Source organism: Mobula birostris, chromosome 1, assembly GCF_030028105.1.
Source record: "Mobula birostris isolate sMobBir1 chromosome 1, sMobBir1.hap1, whole genome shotgun sequence".
NCBI lineage: Eukaryota > Metazoa > Chordata > Chondrichthyes > Myliobatiformes > Myliobatidae > Mobula > Mobula birostris.
This window is the reverse complement of record NC_092370.1, coordinates 232,099,291-232,120,741: the sequence shown is the minus strand read 5'-3', so window position 1 is coordinate 232,120,741 and position 21,451 is coordinate 232,099,291. Positions and strand designations below refer to the sequence as shown.

The following is a 21,451-nucleotide window of genomic DNA, read 5'->3' as shown; positions in this document are numbered from 1 at the left end:
TTCAAACCTACTCCTCAGCCTTTTTCTCCAGTCCTGCTGAAGGATTTCGGCTCAAATCATCGACTGTACTTTTTTTCCATAGCTGCTCCCTGGCCTGCTGAGTTCCTCCAGCATTTTGTGTGTGTTGAGAAGATCCTACCTGTTCCCATCCACCGCAACCCTTCCTTGTCTGGCAGAACTGGTCCTTCCCCTTCGCTCTTCCCACTTTCTTCAGACTCAAAGCGCCACAGCTATGCCTGCCTTTTCATTGGCTGCATAGAATAATCCATGTTCAAAGCCTTCTCTGTTAATATTCCCCAACTCTTCCTGCTGAGCTCATCAATTTCATCAACTTGGTCCATTTCTGACACTTCTTTCTCCTTCTTGATATCTCTGCCTCCATCTCTTCAGACAAACTGACTACCGACATCATTTACAGACCTACCAATTCCCACAACTATCTTGACGATACCTTTTCCCATCCTGTCTCCTGTAAAATTCTATTCCACTTTCTCAGTTACTTCATCTCTGCCGCATCTGTTCCCAGAATGAAGATTTTCTTTCTAGGACATTAGGAATGTCCTCCTTGAAAGAACAAACAACAAATTTTCCCCTCTTTCAGTATTGATGCTGCTCCGTTCGGCAACTCTTCCATTTCCTAGACATCCATGCTCGTCCCATCTTGCTGATTTCTCAACAGGGATAGAGTTCCTCTTGTCCTCACCTATCACTCCATGAGCCTCTGCATTCAACACATCATTCTCCACATCCTGCGCCACCTTCAATGGGATTCTATCATGAAACACATCTTTATCTCCGGCCCCCTCCCCACCTGCTCTCTGCTTTTTGCAGGGATCAGTCCCTCCATGATTCCCTTGTCCACTTGTCACTCCTCATTAATTTCCCTCCTGGCATATATCACTGCAAGCCACAGAAGTGCTACGCCTGCTCATTTGCCTCTTCCCTCACCTCCATTCTGGGCTCCAGGTGAGGCAACTCTTCACCTGCTAATCTGTTGGGGGTCATCTATTGTGTTCAATGCTCCCGATGCAGCCTCCTGTACACTGGTGAGACCCAACGTAAGTTGGGGGACTAGTTTGTTGAGCAACTCCATCCCATCAGCCAAAAGCAGAATTTCCCAGTGGACAACAATTTTAATTCCTATCCATTTCCCCATTCTGACATGTCGGTCCATGGCCTCCTCTTTTTCTATGATGAGGCCTCTCTCAGAGTGGAAGAGTAACACCTCATATCCTGTCTTGGTAGCCTCCACCCTGATAGCCTGAACATCGATTTCTCCTTCAGGTAATTTTTTCCCCTTGCCCTTTCCTCTTCTATTCCCCAGTCTGGCCTCTTACCTATTCTCACCTGCCTATCACCTCCCACTGGGTCCCCTCTTCCTTCCCTTTCTCCTATCGTCCACTCACCTCTCCTATCAGATTTCTTCCTCTCCAGCCCTTCACCTTTCGCACCCACCTGGCTTCCACTCCTCCCATCTTTTTATTTTGGTGTCTTCCCCTTCCTTTCCAGTCCAGAAGGGTCTCAGCCCAAAACAGCAACCGTTTATTTATTGCTATTGATGCTGCCTGACCTGCTGAGCTGCCCCTGCGATGTGTGTGTTTTACAATGGAACAGGCTGAGCCCATTGCACTCTGAAACTTGCATACGGATCAAATCATTACACTGTATATCTATAGCAGTTTAGGCCATAAGATACTGGAGCAGAATTAGGCCAATCAACCAATTGAGTTTGCTCCACCATTCGATCGTAGTGGATTCATTTTTCAAATCAAACATTCACTGTTTTATATATAAAACAATGGGTACTTGTGAGTGAGTTACAGGCTGGATGCTATCAAGGTGTTCAGGTGGTTTAATATAAACAATAATGTTCACCTGAGAGTGGGCTACAGGCTGGTATCTAATTAAGGGATTCAAGTGGTTTATACATAGAATAATGGATACGTGAGAGAGTGTTATTGGCTGGCATCTAATCGATGGATTCAGGTGGTTTAATATAACGATTAATGTATAGCTGGAGGGTATTCCTGGATGGAGCCTAATCAAAGGGTTCTGGTGGCTTAATATGGGATTAATAAATACCTGGAAGTAAGATATTGGCTCGAATCCGAGGCCCTCAGGCAAAAGAAAGTGTTTACCAAGGTATGACAGCAAAATAGTAATTCATTCAAGGATTCAGCAGATATCAGAGCCCAGAGGAGAGGATTAGGTAGTTTAAATCCATAATGTGAATGCTGAGATTACAGAACAGGCTTGAAATTAGATGTCCCATCCTTTTCTTGTAGCAGTAATGGATTTTTGGGAAGGTTTTACTGAACCTTCAGGCAAACCGTGGGACATCTGATTGAAAATTTGTCGTCAGTGCACTAAAGCAGAGATTATATTTGGTCAAGAACTAATTTCTTATTGATTACTAATAAGTTATTATGCACTGCCAACCCAGCAAACTGCATTTTCCAAAAGCTCCCTTCTGGAAATTGCTATAGGGCTATTAAAAGAAAAAGTTCACACCATCTTAAAAAATTCTTTCCCCTCTACCCACTCAGGCAGTTTATCTGATCGCCCATTCTAGTTTGCTTCCCCCCCCCACCTGTTCCCCTCCATCTATTACCTCAGCCACTGCACTGCAACTTAAACACTTAAAACCATTCGTAATGCTATTTGTATCGTAAATACACGCTGATATCTATGTATTTATGCACATCTTATTCCATATCCGTACTTCCTATCTTTTTAATTTAATTCTTTATTCTTAATAATTGCTGAATATTGTTGGTTTTTGTTGCATGTCATTTCCTGACCTATACACCACAGTAAAAACCTAATGCATGCAAATATATATGATGAATAAAGTTGATCCTTAATCCTTGGTAATCAATAAAAATATAAATTGGAAGAATTAGGTTCCGCGGGTGCTTTGAGCACTCCTCCCACACACCTGATGCTTCTTACCTTTAATTATCTCAATTGCTTGAATATCCACAAATCTATCGACCTCTGTCTTCCATAAATTCAGAGACAGAGCCCCCAGTAGTTGTCTTGCATACAGAATTACACAGATTCACTACTCCCAGGCGAAGACATTTTTACTCAGTTGTGATGGGAAAGTGAAGAATGTGCAGAGCCAAATGAAAGTATTCAACCCCACCCCTGGAAGTTCTCATGTTTTATTGTTTTACAACATTGAATCACTGTGGATTTAATTTGGCTTTTTAAGACACTGATCAACAGAAAAAGACTTTTCATGTCAAAGTGAAAACGGGTCTCTACAAAGTGATCTAAATTATTTACAGATATAAAACACAAAAAATTGATTGCCTAAGTATTCACCCCTTCAAGTCAGTATTTAGTAGATGCACCTTTGGCAGCAATTACAGCCTTGAGTCTGTGTGGATAGGTCTTTGCACATCTGGACACTGCAGCTTTTCCCCATTCTTCTTCACAAAACTGCTCAAGCTCTGTCAGATTGTTTGGGGACCGTGAGTTAACAGCCCTCTTCAAGTCCAGCCACAAATTTTCAATTAGATTGAGGTCTGGACTCTGACTTGCCCACTCCAGGACATTAACTTTGTTGTTTTTAAGCCATTCCTGTGTAGCTTTGTCTTTATGCTTGGTGTCATTATCTTGCTGGAACACATATCTTCTCCCAAGTCGTAATTCTCTTGCAGACTGCATCAGGTTTTCCTCCAAGAATTCCCTGTATTTTGCTGCATTCATTTTACCCTCTACCTTGACAAGCCTTCCAGGGCCTGCTGCAGTGAAACATCCCCACAGCATGATGCAGCCACCACCATGCTTCACAGTAGGGATGATGTGTTTTTGATGATGTGTGGTGTTTGGCTTACACCAAACATAGCATTTAGTCTGATGGCCAAAAAGCTCAAACTTAGTTTCATCAGACCATAACATCTTCTTCCAGCTGACTTCAGAGTCTCCCACATGCTTTCTGGCATACTCTAGCCGAGATTTCATGTTAGTTTTTCCCAACTGTTGCTTTCACTTTGCCACTCTCCCATAAAGCTGCGACTGGTGAAACACGTAGGCAACAATTGTTGTATGCGCAGTCTCTCCCATCTCAGCCACTGAAGCTTGTAACTCCTCCAGAGTTGTCATAGGTCTCTCGGTGGCCTCCCTCACTAGTCCCCTTCTTGTACAGTTACTCAGTTTTTGAGGATGGCCTGCTCCAGGGAGATTTACAGCTGAGCCATATTCTTTCCATTTCTTAATGATTGACTTAACTGTACTCCACAGGATATTCAGTGTCTTGAAAATTTTCTTGTATCGATCTCCTGACTTGTGCTTCTCAATAACCTTTTTACAGAGTTGCTTGGATTGTTCTTTTCGTCTTCATGGTGTAGTTTTTGCCAGGATGCCGACTCACCAGCAGTTGAACCTTCCAGATACAGGTGTAGTTTTACTATAATCAATTGAACCTCCTTGACTGAACGCAGTGATATCCTTTTAACTAATTATGTGACTTCTAAAACCAATTGGTTGCACCAATGATGATTTGGTGTGTCATATTAAAGGGGGAGAATACTTATAAAGTCAATTGTGTGCAATAAAGGAACAGCAGTTATAATGGGTGACTTCAATCTACATATTGATTGGGTGAACCAAATCGGTAAGGGTGCTGAGGAAGAGGATTTCCTGGAATGTATGTGAGATGGTCTTTTGAACCAATATGTCGAGGAACCAACTAGAGAGCAGGCTATTCTAGACTGGGTATTGAGCAATGAGGGAGGGTTAATTAGCAATCTTGTCGTGAGAGGCCCCTTGGGTAAGAGTGACCATAATATGGTGGAATTCTTCATTAAGATGGAGAGAGACATAGTTAATTCAGAAACAAAGGTTCTGAACTTAAAGAAGAGTAACTTTGAAGGTATGAGACGTAAATTAGCTAAGATAGACTGGCAAATGATACTTAAAGGGTTGACGGTGGATATGCAATGGCAAGCATTTAAAGATCGCATGGATGAACTACAACAATTGTTCATCCCAGTTTGGCAAAAGAATAAATCAGGGAAGGTAGTGCCCCCGTGGCTGACAAGGGAAATTAGGAATTGTATCAATTCCAAAGAAGAAGCATACAAATTAGCCAGAAAAAGCGGTTCACCTGAGGACTGGGAGAAGTCCGGCAGAGGAGGACAAAGGGCTTAATTAGGAAAGGGAAAAAGGTTATGAGAGAAAACTGGCAGGGAACATAAAAACTGACTACAAAAGCTTTTATAGATATGTGAAAAGAAAAAGATTGGTTAAGACAAATGTAGGTCCCCTACAGACAGAAACAGGTGAATTGATTATGGGGAGCAAGGACATGGCAGACCAATTGAATAATTACTTTGGTTCTGTCTTCACTAAGGAGGACATAAATAATCTCCCGGAAATAGTAGGGGACAGAGGGTCTAGTGAGATGGAGGAAATGAGGGAAATACATGTTAATAGGGAAGTGGTGTTAGGTAAATTGAAGGGATTAAAGGCAGATAAATCCCTAGGGCCAGATGGTCTGCATCCCAGAGTGCTTAAGGAAGTAGCCCAAGAAATAGTGGATGCATTAGTGATAATTTTTCAAAACTCATTAGATTCTGGACTAGTTCCTGAGGATTGGAGGGTGGCTAATGTAACCCCACTTTTTAAAAAAGGAGGGAGAGAGAAACCGGGGAATTATAGACCGGTTAGCCTAATGTCGGTGGTGGGGAGACTGCTGGAGTCAGTTATCAAAGATGTGATAACAGCACATTTGGAAAGCGGTGAAATCATCGGACAAAGTCAGCATGGATTTGTGAAAGGAAAATCATATCTGACGAATCTCATAGAATTTTTTTGAGGGTGTAACTAGTAGAGTGGATAGGGGAGAACCAGTGGATGTGGTATATTTGGATTTTCAAAAGGCTTTTGACAAGGTCCCACACAGGAGATTAGTGTGCAAACTTAAAGCACACGGTATTGGGGATAAGGTATTGATGTGGATAGAGAATTGGTTGGCAGACAGGAAGCAAAGAGTGGGAATAAACGGGACCTTTTCAGAATGGCAGGCAGTGTCTAGTGGGGTATCGCAAGGCTCAGTGCTGGGACCCCAGTTGTGTACAATATATATTAATGACTTAGACGAGGGAATTAAAAGCAGCAAGTTTGCAGATGACACGAAGCTGGGCGGCAGTGTTAGCTGTGAGGAGGATGCTAAGAGGATGCAGGGTGACTTGGATAGATTAGGTGAGTGGGCAAATTCATGGCAGATGCAATTTAATGTGGATAAATGTGAGGTTATCCACTTTGGTGGCAAAAACAGGAAAACAGATTATCATCAGAATGGTGGCCGATTAGGAAAAGGGGAGGTGCAATGAGACCTGGGTGTCATTATACACCAGTCATTGAAAGTGAGCATGCAGGTACAGCAGGTGGTGAAAAAGGCAAATGGTATGCTGGCATTCATAGCAAGAGGATTCGAGCACAGGAGCAGGGAGGTACTACTGCAGTTGTACAAGGCCTTGGTGAGACCACACCTGGAGTATTGTGTGCAGTTTTGGTCCCCTAATCTGAGGAAAGACATCCTTGCCATAGAGGGAGTACAAAGAAGGTTCACCAGATTGATTCCTGGGATGGCAGGACTTTCATATGATGAAAGACTGGATCAACTAGGCTTATACTCATTGGAATTTAGAAGATTGAGGGGAGATCTTATTGAAACGTATAAAATCCTAAAGGGATTGGACAGGCTAGATGCAGGAAGATTGTTCCCGATGTTGGGGAAGTCCAGAACGAGGGGTCACAGTTTGAGGATAAAGGGGAAGCCTTTTAGGACCGAGATGAGGAAAAACTTCTTCACACAGAGAGTGGTGAATCTGTGGAATTCTCTGCTACAGGGAACAGTTGAGGCCAGTTCATTGGCTATGCTTAAGAGGGAGTTAGATATGGTCCTTGTGGCTAAAGGGATCAGGGGGTATGGAGGGAAGGCAGGTACAGGGTTCTGAGTTGGATGATCAGCCATGATCATACTGAATGGCGGTGCAGGCTCGAAGGGCCGAATGGCCTACTCCTGCACCTATTTTCTATGTTTCTATGTTTCTAATTATTTTGTGTTCTATATTTGTAATTAATTTAGATCACTTTGTAGAGATATGTTTTCACTTTGACACAAAAGAGTCTTTTTCTGTTGATCAGTGTCAAAAAAAGCTAAATTAACTCCACTGTGATTCAGTTTTGTAAAAGAACAAAACAGGAAATCTTTCGGAGGGGACAGTGAATACCTTTTACCGGCCCTTTACCTGGCATGTTGGACTTCATCAGTTAGGGCACTGGAAGCAGGAGTCGGAACATCATAGTTCAATTATACAAGATGTTGGCGAGGTCGCGTCAGGAGTATTATGTACAATCTTGGTTACCTTGTTATAGGAAAGACTTCATTAAGATGAAAAGAGTGCAAAGAATATTTACATGAATGTTGCCAGGGTAAAGAGGTGCAGAAAGTTTTCAACGCTGCAAGCTGCATTAAGGGCACTAGTCTGTTCAGTGGCATACATCATTAAGGACCTACATCATTCAGGTACCCTCTCACACGTGTACCACGCGCTCCCAGCTCATTCCACTCTCTCACAACCCCCTCACACGTGCACATCATGCTGTCTTCTCATTGCTGTAACCAAAGCGGAGATACAGGAGCCTGAAGACACACACTCAACATTTCAGGAGAAGCTTCTTTCCCTTTGCCATCAGATTTCTGAATAGACAATGAACATTACCTCAGTAATTTTTATCCCTCTGTTTTGCACTACTTATTTAGTTTAATTTTCTTTATTATGTCTGACTTATTGCATTGTATATTTTTAGTTAATATATATTACAATGTACTGCTGCCATAAAACAACAAATCTCATGCCATATGCCAATGGTATTAAACTTGATTCTGATTTTCAACATAGTGTTCGGTTCTGGTTGCCTCATGTAGGAAGGACATGGAAGCTTTAGAGAGGGTGCAGGGGAGATTTACCAGGCGACTGCTTGGATAATAGAGTGTGTCTTCTGAGGACATGTTGAGCAACCTAGGGCTTTTTCTCTTTGGAGAGAAGGTGAGTAAGAGGTGACAATGGAGGTGTACTAGGTGATAACAGATGTAGACAAAGTGGAGTGCCAGAGACTTTTTCCCAGGGCAGAAATATCTAATACGAAGGGGCATAATATTAAAGCGACTGGAGGAAAGTAGAGAAGGAATGTCCGAGTTCCGTTTTTTACACAGAGGCTGGTGAGTGCATGGAATGTACCGCCAGCAGTGGTGGTAGAGGCAGTTACATTAGGGACATTTAAGTGACTCTGATAGGCCCATGAATGATAGAAAAATGGATTTATGAGGGAGTGAAGGGTTAGATTGGTCTTGGAATAGGTTAAATGGCCAGCACAACATCGAGGGCCAAAGGGCCTGTACTGTGCTCTAGTGTTCAATGTTCTATGTTCAGGGACTTGGGAGAGGTTGAGCAGGCTAGAACTCTAGACATCGGAACCTAGGATACTGAGGGGTGACCGAACAGATGTGCAGAAAATCATGTGGGGAATAATTTATTTGTTTAGTAATACAGTGTGGAGTACGCCTTTCCGGCCCAGCAAACCCCTGGCAAGCCCAATTAACCCTAACCTAATCACATGACAATTTACAATGACAAGTTAACCTACCTGGTACATCTTTGGATTGTGTGAGGAAATGAAGGACCCTGAGAAAATCCATGCATTTGATGTGGAAGTTGTACAGGGACTCCTTACAGAACAGCACTGCAACTGAACTCCGAAATCTGGAATCCCCCGAGCTGTAATATCGTTGGGCTAACCACTGCGCGACTGTGGCACCATAAATGCACACTGTCTATTTCCCAGGGAAAGGAAATCAAAAACTAGAGGGCAAGTTTAGCAGAATGAGTGGAATTTTAATCAAGTATATAAAATTCTTTACAGGCTTGACACAGTTGAAGTGGAGTTCAAGCTTGCTCTGTCTGGGATGACTTTGACCTTGGAATAATTGTTGGTGCCTGACAGGGTAGTTTGAGTATCTCGGAAACGATTGATCTGGAATTTTCACGCACAACTATCTCTGGAGTTGACAGAGAATGTTACAAAAACAAATAAAATATGAAGGCATAGTTTTCAAGTGCATAAAATCAAAAACTAGAGACCATAGATTTGAGGCGCCTAGATTTAAAAGGAATATGAGGGCAACTTCTTCATGCAGGGCATGGTGCATATATGGGAAAAGCTGCCCAATGAATTGTGAGGCAGGTACAACGAGAGCATTTAAAAGATTCCTGGATTGGCTCGGTGGTTAGGAAAGGTTTAGAGGGATGTGGGCCAAACACAGACAAATGGGACTTGCTTAGAAGGGCATTGTGGTCGGCATGGATGAGTTGGGCTGAGTGGACTGTTTCCAGGCTGCATTGCTCTAGGACTGTGTACTGAATTTTTATTTTTGTTTTATTTAGAAATACAGTGCTGACAGGTTCTTCCAACCCGATGAGCTGTGCTGCCTGACAACCCACTTGTTGAATCCTAGCCTAATCACAGGGCAATTTACAATGACCAATTAACCTTTAGTTAATTTCTTTCCACTGTCCAAAGACCAATGCATCTTTGGACTGTGGGAGGAAGCTGGAGCACCCGGAGGAATCTCATGCGGTCATGGGGAAATGTACAAACCCCTTACAGACAGAAAGAGAATTGCACTCTGAACTCTGACACTCCAAGCTATAATAACATTGCACTAACTGCTATGCTACAGTGGTGCCCACGGACTGGACTCTCATTTTGAGAATGTGATCCAGAACTGCTGCTCACTTGATGTTTTTCACACAATTCTCTGTAAAATCTAGAGACTTGTGTGTGAAAATCCCAGGAGATCAGTCTGAGATACTCAAATCACCCCGTCTGGCACCAACAATTATTCCACAGACAAAATCATTCCAGACAGAGCAAGCATGAACTTCACTTCCTTGTCACACCCCTTAAGGATTTTAAATACTTGATTAAAATTCCTCTTACTCTGCTAAACAAGTACATGCCAAATCTGCTCAATTTCTCCTCATAGTTTGGGAGGTGAATCAGAATCAGTTTATTATCACTGACATATGTCATGAAATTTATTGTTTGTGGAAGCAGTACATTAAAAAAATCACTATAAGAAATGCATGATAAATAAATAGTGCAAAATAATGAGTAGTATTCATGAGTAATGGACCATTCAAAAATCTAAAGGTGGAGGAAAAGAAGCTGATCCTAAAACATTGAGGCTCCTGCACTTCCTCCCTCATGGTAGAAATGAGAAGGCATGTCCTGGCTTATGGGGGTCCTCAATGATAGAAGCCACATTCTTGAAGCATTGCCTTTTGAAAATGCCTTTGGTGGCGGGGAGGCTAGTGTCCATGATGGAGCTGGTTGAGTTTAGAATCCTCTGTAGCTTTTTCTGATCCAGTGCAGAGGTGTGCTCCTTCTACCATTTTCCTTGAGTATTCTCCCAAAAAGGAGAATTCAAGGTGCTCAGCACTTTCCCAGACACCCCTCTCTATCTTGAGAGGGTTTCAGGCCAGAGACTCCCATCAGTCCATGAGGATGTTGTATATTTTTTCAATGGAACTTTGGGAAGAACGTTGAAGTGTCTGTACTGATGGAGCTTAGAGCAGAGGGCTCCTTGTGGGAGCCTGGTGACGTGCATTTCAATGACATGGCATCCCCATCAGAGCATGATAATGTAATTAAAACCACACTGTTGGCACTGGCATTGGTTTGCCAGTAGATCTGGAGGACTTTATGGAGATGGTACTTCCCTAGTGCCTTGAGGTGCCCATTGTTGATATTCCATGTCTCCTAAGAGGACAGGAGAGCAGGAGTCACTTCCACCCACTGGACTGTGTGCTCTATGTTATAGAGTTTTAGGCCTAGATCTGGATAGAGTGAACATTGAGAGTATGTTTCCAATAGTGTGAGATATAGGGCCAGAGGTCACAGCCTCAGAATAAATGGATGTCCCTTTAGAACAGAGATGAGGAGGAATTTATTTAGCCATAGGGTGGTGCATCTGTGGAATTTATTGCCACAGACAGCTGGTCTATTTAAGGTGGATGTTGATAGGTTCTTGATTAGTAAAGGCATCAAAGGTTATGGGGAGAAAACAGGAGAATGAGGTTGAAAGGGATAACAAATCAGCCATGATCCAATGGTGAAGCTGATTCAATGAGCCAAATGACCTTTGGCTTTATGGTCTTGAGTTATAGAATCATACAGCATGAAGAGGCCATTCAGCTCACCATGTTCATACATACCAGTGGGCACTGATCCGTAATAATTCCATCTTCCAACACTTAGCCTGTAGCCTTCAATGCCAAGGTGATTAAAGTGTTCACCAGGAAGTGACCCTCTCTGCCAGTATATTCCAGGTGCTCACCGCTCTCTGGGTGGAAACGTTTCTCCTCAGATCCTTCCTAAATATCTTCCTGTTACTCTCAAATCGATGTCCTCTAGTTTATGCATCTTTGCCTTTTCAACATTACTTCTACCACACCTCCTTCCAGCTCTCTCCAGGAACCTACCATTCTTATTAAAAAAAAACCTTCTCTCGTAAAGCTCCTTTAAAGTTTTAAAACACCCACCTTAAATCTATACACTCTAGTATTTGACAATGGGACTTTAAGGAAAAAAAAGCTTCTGACTGTCTACCCACCCTCTGCCTTTCATACTTTTAAATATGTTTATCAGATCATCCCCTCAGCCTCCGATGCTCCAGAGAAAATAATCCAAGTTTGCAAATGGTTATTATTGTCACATGCACTGAGATAAGCTGAAATACTTTTGATAATGTGCCTTCCAGACTGAATTCTGTACTTAAGTATTTTTATTGTTCATCCATCGTCGACGTCAATGAGGACCTTGACACCATTATGATGGTGTCGAGACTAGCGCGTGATTTGGATTTAAGTGAGGGAGAGTTGCACAGCATCTGCCTCACTTTCTCTTCACAATTCCTATCTGGATCCAGTGGCAAGACAGAGTTGAGACGGCTGGAGATGGGACTAGGTGCAGTGGATGACCAGGTTGTCTTCTGCGTCTTGTCCTGCTCTACACGTTCCATGACGCCTGCAGAGACCGCCTTCTTGACCGTTGGACCTTCCATTGGTCTCGTCCGCTCAATCCGCCAGAGTCTGTCTTCACATGCTGGGATAGGCAACTCCCTATCTCACCAAGGGTTTGAGACCCGTTGACTACCCTCACCTGGTTTAGCCGGCTTGTCGAAGCTGTTTGCATGTGTACTTAAGTACATTGAAGTAGTATAGTGTTTTAAGAACAGCTTCTTCCCACCCATTATCAGGTTTCTGAATGGTCCAACATCACTATCAAAAACACGAGACAGTCTGCAGATACTGGAAATTCAACATAACACACACAAAACACTGGAGGAACTCAACAGGTCAGGCAGCATTTATGGAAAAGAATGAACAGTGGACGTTTCGGGCCAAGACCCTTCTTCAGGACTATCTCACTTATCCTCTTTTGCATATCTCATTTATTTATTTGTTTATTTTTTATCATCACTTATAACATTGGTTTTGTTTGCTCTCTCCCCATTTTCCACAACACAGGAGGTCCCCCAGGGCTCTCACAGACGATTGCCCGGCCAAACACCTGAGGAATCACATTGTCAAGTTCGCCGATGACATGGCAGTGGTGGGGCTCATCACCAACAATGATGAGATGGCCTACAGAGAGGAGGCAGAAGAGCTCGAGGCCTGGTGCCAGGCAAATAACGTCTTCCATAATGTCAACAAGACAAGAGAACTCTCACCACTCACAACCTCCTTTACATTGGTGACACAGCAGTGGAAACTGCAAGCAGTTTCAAATTCTTCTGAGTGCACATCACACACAACCTCCCTCGGTCCCAGAACATTTTCTACACAGTCATAAAAGCTCACCAATCCTCTACTTTCCGAGGAGGCTGAAGAGAGCTGAACTATGCACGGCCTTACTCACACCATTCTACAGATGCACAGTAGAGAGCACCCTAACAAGCTGCAGGAGTGCATGGTGCAAGAAGCTACTCAAAGCATCACTGGCACCGGCCTAGCTGCCTGCGAGGGCATGCTGTATATACAGAACGGTGCCAGAGAAGGGCCAGTAACAGCACGAATGATCCCACCCACCCTGCTCATGGACCATTGGCCCCACTTCCATCAGGGAGTAGCATCCACACCAGGACCACCAGGTTCAAAAACAGTTCCTTATCCCAAGCAGTAAGGCTGATCAACACCTCCACCTACTAACTCGGTCACTACTTCACCACACACAAAATGCTGGAGGAACTCAGCAGGTCAAGCTGCATCTATGGGAAAGAGTAAACAGTCAATGTTTCGGACTGAAGCTCCTTTACTATTTCCTATCAGTCACCTTATGTGTAGCCTAGCATCACTCTACAGGCATACTATCAATTTACTGTATGTATATAAGCTATCTTATGTATTTATATTTATTGTTTATTTTTATTATTGTTGTATTCTTTATCTGTTGTGTGTTTTTGTGCTGCATCAGATCTGGACTAACAATTACCTTGGTTTCCTTTACACTTGTGTACAGGGAGTGAAGTTCTTGAATCTTGAAAGTACCAAGACAGTGTGAAAAGCTTGTCTTGCATATTGTTTATACAATCAAATACAGATCTCAATGCACACAGAACATTGAGCTAGAATAAGGTAAAACAATAATAATGCAGTATGAAGTGTATAAGATACCAAAAAAGTGCCGTGTGGGTGAACACTAAGGTACAAGATCATAATGAATTAGTTAGTGAGGCCAAGAGACTATGCATTATTTAATTATTTAATAATAACTTTTTATGACTTGTACTGTACTGCTGCCACAAAATAACAGTCTTTGCAACAGATGTGAATGATAATAATCCTGATTATGATTCATATTCAACTGGAAGCAATAAAAATGCAGAACCAACTACACCTTGTAACTTATAGTCTCTACTCCAGGAAGCATCCTGTTAAACTTCTTTTGCACCCTCTCTAGAGCCTCCACCTTCTACCTGTAACTCAGCGATGAGAATTGCACACCGTACACCAAATGTGCGTCCACCAAAGTTTTGTTGACCGTCAGACACTCTTACCTCAGGTGGGCACAGTCCGTGCTGGAGCACAGAAAGTGACGCGCAATTTCATCTCCACCTTCTTCCTACAGTAAAGATGTCGATAAGATTGAAAGAGTGCAGAGAAAATTTGCAAGGATGTTGCTGGGACGTGAGGACCTGAGTTATTGGGAAAGGTTGAGTAGGTTCAGACTTCATTCCCTGGAGTGCAGGAGGATGAGGGCAGATTTGATAGAGGTATATAAAATTATAAGGGGTATAGATAGGTTAAATGTAAGCAGGCTTTTTCCACTGAGGCTGAGTGAGACTAGAACTAGAGATTATAGGTTAAGAGTGAAAGGTGAAATGTTTAAGGGGAACTTCTTCACTCAGAGGGTGGTGTGGGTTTGATTTCAACATTTAAAAGGTTTGTATAAGTACATGGATGGAAGGGGTATGGAGGTCTATTGTCCAGGGTTGATGGGACTAGTTTAGAATGAACTAGATGGGCTGAAGGGCCTGTTTCTGTGCTGGAATACTCTAAGACTCGGTGACTTCATGGCAGCATAGTTCTTGGGGTATGGAGCGTGAGTCACGCTGTGTGATCACAGAGCCACATTCTGAAAACAAACACTTAGCACTAATTCCAGTCCCTGCAAGGCATCCAACTGAGCTCACAACCGCAAGAGAAAATAATTATAACTCATTTGCACAGCACTGAAAATGCTTCAAACGGAGAAGATGTCACATCAGAGTGGTGCCGAGTTGGTTCAGCCCTGTCCCTTGGAGAAATCTCTGCCAAACCAGGTGCTGACATGTCCTCTAGACAGTGATATGTTAATACGGAGACTGAGTGAAAGATGCGCTCTTCCGTGGAATCTCCGGAGGGATCCTCTACTTCAGCTTCAGCCAAGTGAGATGCACTTCCAGTGGATTAATACAGAGAACATTAAACTGCATCTCAAGAGCAGGATCAGACTTGTCTGGTGCTGGGAGGTGAATGCACTGTCTCATTGAATGTAACCAAGAGACAGTCAGAAGCCTGCAGATGTTAACTAATGCTGTGCAACCACTTGTTGACAATCAACATCAAGGATGGTAGGTGACATGACAATACGAGACATACCATTTATTTTAATGACATTAACTTCCTGACAAATGGCAAAAGAAATCCTCACCTTCTCTTCAACTTGCTGTGCAGTTTGTCAACATAATTGAATGGTGTACACATCATGGGAAATGTTAAAATACAAAGGTGAGATTAGCTTTATCTGTCACACGTACTTTGAAACATACTGTGAAGTGCGTCATTTGTGTCACATCAGATCGGCGAGCATTAAGCCATCATGTCGCCACGCATCTGGCACACAACTTACCAACTCCTTTGGAATGCGGGAGAAAACCAGAGCACCCAGAGGAAACCCACGTAGTCACAGGGAGAATGGACACACTCCATGTAGAAAATGGCAGGAATTGAACTTGAATTTAAAACAGCAGTCCTGGTGAAGGGACTTGGCCTGAAACGTCGAGTATTTACTCCTCTCCATGGATGCTGCCTGACCTGCTGAGTTCCTCCAGCATTTTGTGTGTCTTGCTCTGTAACGCATTGCACTAAACTTTATGAGACTATAAAACATAGGAGCAGAATTTGGCTATTTGGCCCTTCAAGTCTGCTGCACCATTCTATCATGGCTGATTTATTATCCCTCTCAACCTCATTCTCCTACCTTCTCCCCATGACCTTTGACACCCTGACTAATCAAGAACATATCAGCTTCTGCTTTGAGTATACCCAATGACTTGGCCTCCACAGCCACCTGTGGCAATCCTTATCTGTGTTCTAAATGGAAATCCTTCTAGTTTGAGGCCATAGACCCTGGTCCTAGTTTCACCCACCTCTCCCACTCTGTCTAGACCTATCAATATTCACTAGATTTCAATGAGATCCCGCCCCCCCCCCCCCCCCCACTCATTCTTCTAAACTCCACTGAGTACAGGCCCAGAGCCATCAAAGGTTCCTCATACGTTAACCTTTCCATTCCGGAATCATTCTTGTGAACCTCCTCTGGATTCTCTCCAATGCCAGCACATGTTTTCTTAGATATGGGGCTCACAGTACTCGTGTGATCTGACCAGTGCCCCATAAAGACTCAGCCTTACATTCTTGCTCTTATATTCCAATTCTTTTGAAATGAATGCTAACTTCACATTTGCCTTCCTTACCACCTGTAAATTAACCTTTAGGGAATTCTGCATAAGAACTCCCAAGTTTCGCACCTCATATACTTGGATTTTCTCCCCATTTATAAAGTAATCTATGCCTTCATTCTTACTACCAAAGTACATGACCATACACATCATTACACAATATTCCATCCACCAATCCATTTCCCAGTCTCCCAATCTGTCTAAGTACTTCTGCAAGCTCCCTGTTTCCTCAGCCACCACTCCCCCTCCCACCTATCTTCCTACCATCCACAAAGCCATCAGTTCCATCATCCAAATTATTACAAATAATGGGTAAGAATCAGTCCCAACACTGACCCCTGCGGAACATCACTAGTCAACAACGGCAAATCAGAAAAAGCTCCTTTATTCCCATTCTTTGTCTCCTGCCAGTTAGCCAATCTTCTATCGATGTTAGTAACTTTCCCATAATACCATTGGCTCTTATTTTGTAGTGTGGCACTTTGTCAAAGGCCTACTGAAAATCCAAATAAACAACATCAACTGACTCTCCTTCGTCTATTCTGCCTGTTGTTTCCTCAAAGAATTCTAACAGATTCGTCAGGCAAGATTTCCCCTTCAGAAAATCATGCTGACTTTGGGCCTATATCATTGCCACCAAGTACCCTGAAACCTCTTACTTAATAATGGACTCTAGCATCTTTACAACCACTGAAGTCAGGCTAAATAGCCTATAATTTCCTTTCTTCTGCCTCCCTCCCTCCCTTCCTAAGGAGTGGAATGGCATTTGCAATTGTCCTTTCCTGCCGAAGCATTCCAGAACCTATTGGTTCTTGAAAGATAATTACTACTGTCTCCACAATCTCTTCAGCTACCTCTGGGCGGTCATCCATCTGGTCGAGGTGACTTATCTACCTTCAGCCTTTTCAATTTCCTAAGATCCTGCTCCTTAGTAATAGCAGTTATGCTCACTTCTGCCCCCTGACACTCTCTCATTTCTAGAATACTGCGAGTGCCTTCCACAATGAAGCCGGTCGCAAAATACTTATTAAGTTCCTCCTTCATTACTAACTCTTCAGTTTCATTTTCCAGCAGTAAGATATCCACTCTCTTCTCCCTTTTAGTCCTTATATATCTGAAAAAAACTTCTTGTATCCACTTTTATATCTTGGCTAGCTTGTCTTTATATTTTACCTTTTCTTTATATTTTATCTTTTCTTTCTTTATGGCTTTTTAATTGACTCTGTTGGTTTTTAAAATCTTCACAATCTCCTACCTTCCCACTAATTATATGCTCTCTCTTTTGCTGTTATACTGCCTTTGACTTCCCTTGTCAGCCGTAGTTGTACTGCAGTTGTACAAGGCCTTGGTGAGACCACACCTGGAGTACTGTGTGCAGTTTTGGTCCCCTAATCTGAGGAAAGACATTCTTGCCATAGAGGGAGTACAAAGAAGGTTCACCAGATTGATTCCTGGGATGGCAGAACTTTCATATGATGAAAGATTGGATCAGCTAGGCTTATACTCCCTGGAATTTAGAAGATTGAGGGGGCATCTTATTGAAATGTATAAAATTCTAAAGGGATTGGACAGGCTAGATGTAGGAAGATTGTTCCCGATGTTGGGGAAGTCCAGAACGAGGGGCCACAGTTTGAGGATAAAGGGGAAGCCTTTTAGGACCGAGATGAGGAAAAACTTCTTCACACAGAGAGTGGTGAATCTTTGGAATTCTCTGCCACAGAAAACAGTTGCCAGTTCATTGGCTATATTTAAGAGGGAGTTAGATATGGCCCTTGTGGCTAAAGGGATCAGGGGGTATGGAGGGAAGGCTGGTGCAGGGTTCTGAGTTGGATGATCAGCCATGATTGTACTGAATGGTGGTGCAGGCTCAAAGGGCCGAATGGCCTACTCCTGCACCTATTTTCTATGTTTCTATGTTTCTATGCCCCATTCTCAGTGCTATCATTGCAGTTCCCATCCCCCTTTCAAATTAGTTTAAACACTCCCCACCAGCTCTAGCCAATCTGCCGGCAAGGAAATTGGTCCCCCCTCAGGTTTAGGTGTAACCTATGCTTTTCGTACAGGTTATTCATTCCCCAGAAAGATCCCAATGATCCAGAAATCCAAATCCCTGCCCCCTGCACCAATTCCTCAGCCATGCATTTATCTGCCAAATCATCCTGTTCTTGCCCTGGCATGTGACACAGGCAGTCAATTATCCTGGAGATCCTGCTTTTCAGCTTAATGCATAACTTCCTATATTCTCTCTTCAGGACTTCCTCCATTTTCCAAACTACGTAGTTGGTACCAATATGTATCACGACCTCTGGCTGCTCACCCTTCCCCTGTAGAATGCCATGGGCCCAGTCTGAGGCATCTCTGACCCTTGTACCTGGGAGACAACATACCATCTGGGTGTCTTTTTTCACATCCACAAAATCTGCTTTCTGCTCCTTTAATTATGGAATTCCCTATTGCCACTGCAGTCCTTTTCTCCCCCTTCCCTTCTGAGCCACAGAGCCAGAGACCTGGTCACTGTGGCTTCCTCCTGGTAGGTTGTCTCCCTCCTCACTCCCCTCCACAACAGCATCCAAAGCAGTATGCTTGCTATTGAGGGGGATCCTCACAGGGGTACTCTGCACTGGCTCTTATTCCCTTTCCCTCTCATGAAAGTTACCCAGGGACAAGTCTCCTGCAACTTAGTGGTGACTAACTCCCTGTAGCTCCTATCGATCACCTCCTCATTCTCCCATATGAGCCAAAGGTCATCGAGCTGTAGCTCCAGTTCTTTAACACAGTCGCCAAGGAGTGGCAGCTTGATGCATTTCATGCAGGTGTAGTTGTCAGGGAAACTGGAAGTTTCTCAGTATTCCCACATCTCAGACAAAGAACATACCACCACCGCTAGATCCATTCTCAGGGGACTAGCTGTGTACCAACAGAAAAAATCACCAGAAACTTACTCACAAAGTCTGCATGTGCTGGCCCAAGCCCGTTTACGCTCAAGCTCATTGAGCCAAAGCCAGACCACTCTAACAATGCCCCACTTCAACAATGGCCGCTCTGCATACACCACCTGAGTCAAAAACCGAAAGCACCTGAGCTCTTTTTAAATGTCGCACTGCATCACCAACGAACAACCTACCGTGCTGATCGCCGCTGGCTGAGAAAGTCAACATGGGTCTTGAGGGAAAGGAACTAGATTGAAACTTCGAGCCACATTAAAAACATTAAGGAGTCAAGCCGAGGGTGGAGGATGAACCGGTGTTGAGCTCACTACCCCGTGTCTTACTCGCCTCAGCACTGAACTGACTCTGCACCTGTGGCCTGCAGCCATCGGGCTCCTGGCCCGCTTGCACTCACCTCAGTGCTGAACGGCCTCCGTGGCTGTGGACTCACTTTCGAGGACTCTGTGTTCAGTGGATTATTAGTTTACTTTTTTATTGCTTGCACAACTTGTTCTTTTTCTTTGCAAGCTGGGTGTTTGACGGTCTTTGTTGTGTGTTTTTCTTCATGGATTCTGTTGTATTTATTTGTTTTCTGGTTGCTTGTAAGAAGATGTATATGATAATACTTTGATAATAAATGTACTTCGAACTTGGAATTTTGAAGGAAGGGGATGTGGTTAGAGGGCTATTTGTTTCTTGAGATGAAACAGCTAAATTCCCCACTTTTGATCCATCTCCCTACTTGTGCTTTGTGATAACCTTTTCCCAGAGTTGCTTGGATTGTTCTTTTGCCTTCAGAGTGTAATTTTTGCCAGGATACTGACTCACCGGCAGTTGGACCTTCAAGATACAGGTGTACTTTTACTACAATCAATTGAAACATCTTGACTGCACACAGGTCTCCAAAAATAGATTACCGTGGAACTAATTATGTGACTTTTAAAACCAATTGGCTGCCTCAGTGATGACTTGGGGTATCATATTAAAAGGGGAGGGGTGAATCCTTATGCAATCAATTATTTAGTTTTTTTATATTTATAATTAATCCAGATCACCTTGTAGAGATCTGTTTTCACTTTGACACGAAAGAGTCTTTTTCTGTTGATCAGTGTCAAAAAAGCCAGATTGTTTCCATTGTGATTCAATGTTGTAAAACAATAAAACATGAAAACTTCCAAGGAGGGTGAATACTTTTTATAGGCAGTGTATATTTTAGTCCTCTTGAAATAAATGCTAGCATTGCATTTGCCTTCCTCACCACAGACTCAACCTGCAAATTAGCCTTTAGGGTATCCTGCACAAGGATTCCCAAATCCATTTGCACCTCAGTTTTTTTTTTCTGTATTTTCTCTCCATTTAGAAAACAGTCAATCCTTTAATTTCTTTTACCAAAGCAGTATCGAGCTAAAGAGGTGTTGCTGTAGTTGATAGCTGGTAATTGTCTTACTATTGTCACATATACAGTGAAAAGCTTTGCTTTCCACACCATTCAGGCAGATCATTCTTTACATAGTACATGTGGTACAACAAAAGGAATACAACAGCAAAATGCAGAATCTAGTGTTGCTGTTACAGGGTTTGGAAGGCAATGGCAAAGCACTTCGGTAGAAAAATTTGCCAGGAGCAATCATGGTCACGGAGTGACCATGATCGCACAGGTCATACAACATGGCACACACTGATGGAATGTTACTGGGAAAGTACAGAGCAGGTGTAAGCAGCAAGGGCCACAGCGAGGTAGTTTGGGAGTTCAAAAGATCATCTATATAGTACGTGACCCTGTGGTGCAGAAGGGTGGGACGGAAAAGGGGAGAGCTGTCGTCATTGGGGACTCTATAGTCAGGGGAGCAGACAGGAGATTTTGTGGACGTGAGAAGGACACCCGCATGGTTTGTTGCCTCCCGGGTGCCAGGGTCCGGGATGTCGCTGGCCGGGTGCACGACATCCTGGTATGAGAGGGAAAGCAACCAGAAGTCGTGATACATGTTGGTACCAACGACATAGGCAGGAAGAGGGATGAGGTCCTGAAGTGTGGGTTTCGGGAACTAGGCAGAAGGCTGAAGAGCAGGACCTCAAGGGTGGCCTTCTCAGGATTGCTGCCAGTGCTACGTGACAGTGATGATAAGAGATGGCAGTTGAATGCAGGGCTGAGGAGTTGGTGCAGGGGGCAGTGTTTTCGATTTTTGATCACTGGGATCTCTTCTGGGAAAGGTAGGACCTG

The 21,451-nt window shown here is 43.3% G+C and overlaps 1 protein-coding gene across 2 annotated transcripts in view; it reads left to right on the top strand.

The window, feature by feature from the left end:
• Nucleotides 1-12,728, top strand: part of adck1 (aarF domain containing kinase 1) — a 765,048-nt gene extending 752,320 nt beyond the window's left edge. Inside the window, exon 10 of one of the 2 annotated variants that reach the window (XM_072273241.1) lies at nucleotides 12,609-12,728. In XM_072273241.1, coding sequence (XP_072129342.1) covers nucleotides 12,609-12,683 — 75 coding nt within the window. In that variant the 3' untranslated portion in view covers nucleotides 12,684-12,728. The remainder of the gene's footprint in view (nucleotides 1-12,608) is intronic. The other variant, XM_072273237.1, reaches the window with a different exon arrangement.
• Nucleotides 12,729-21,451: the final 8,723 nt, after the last annotated feature.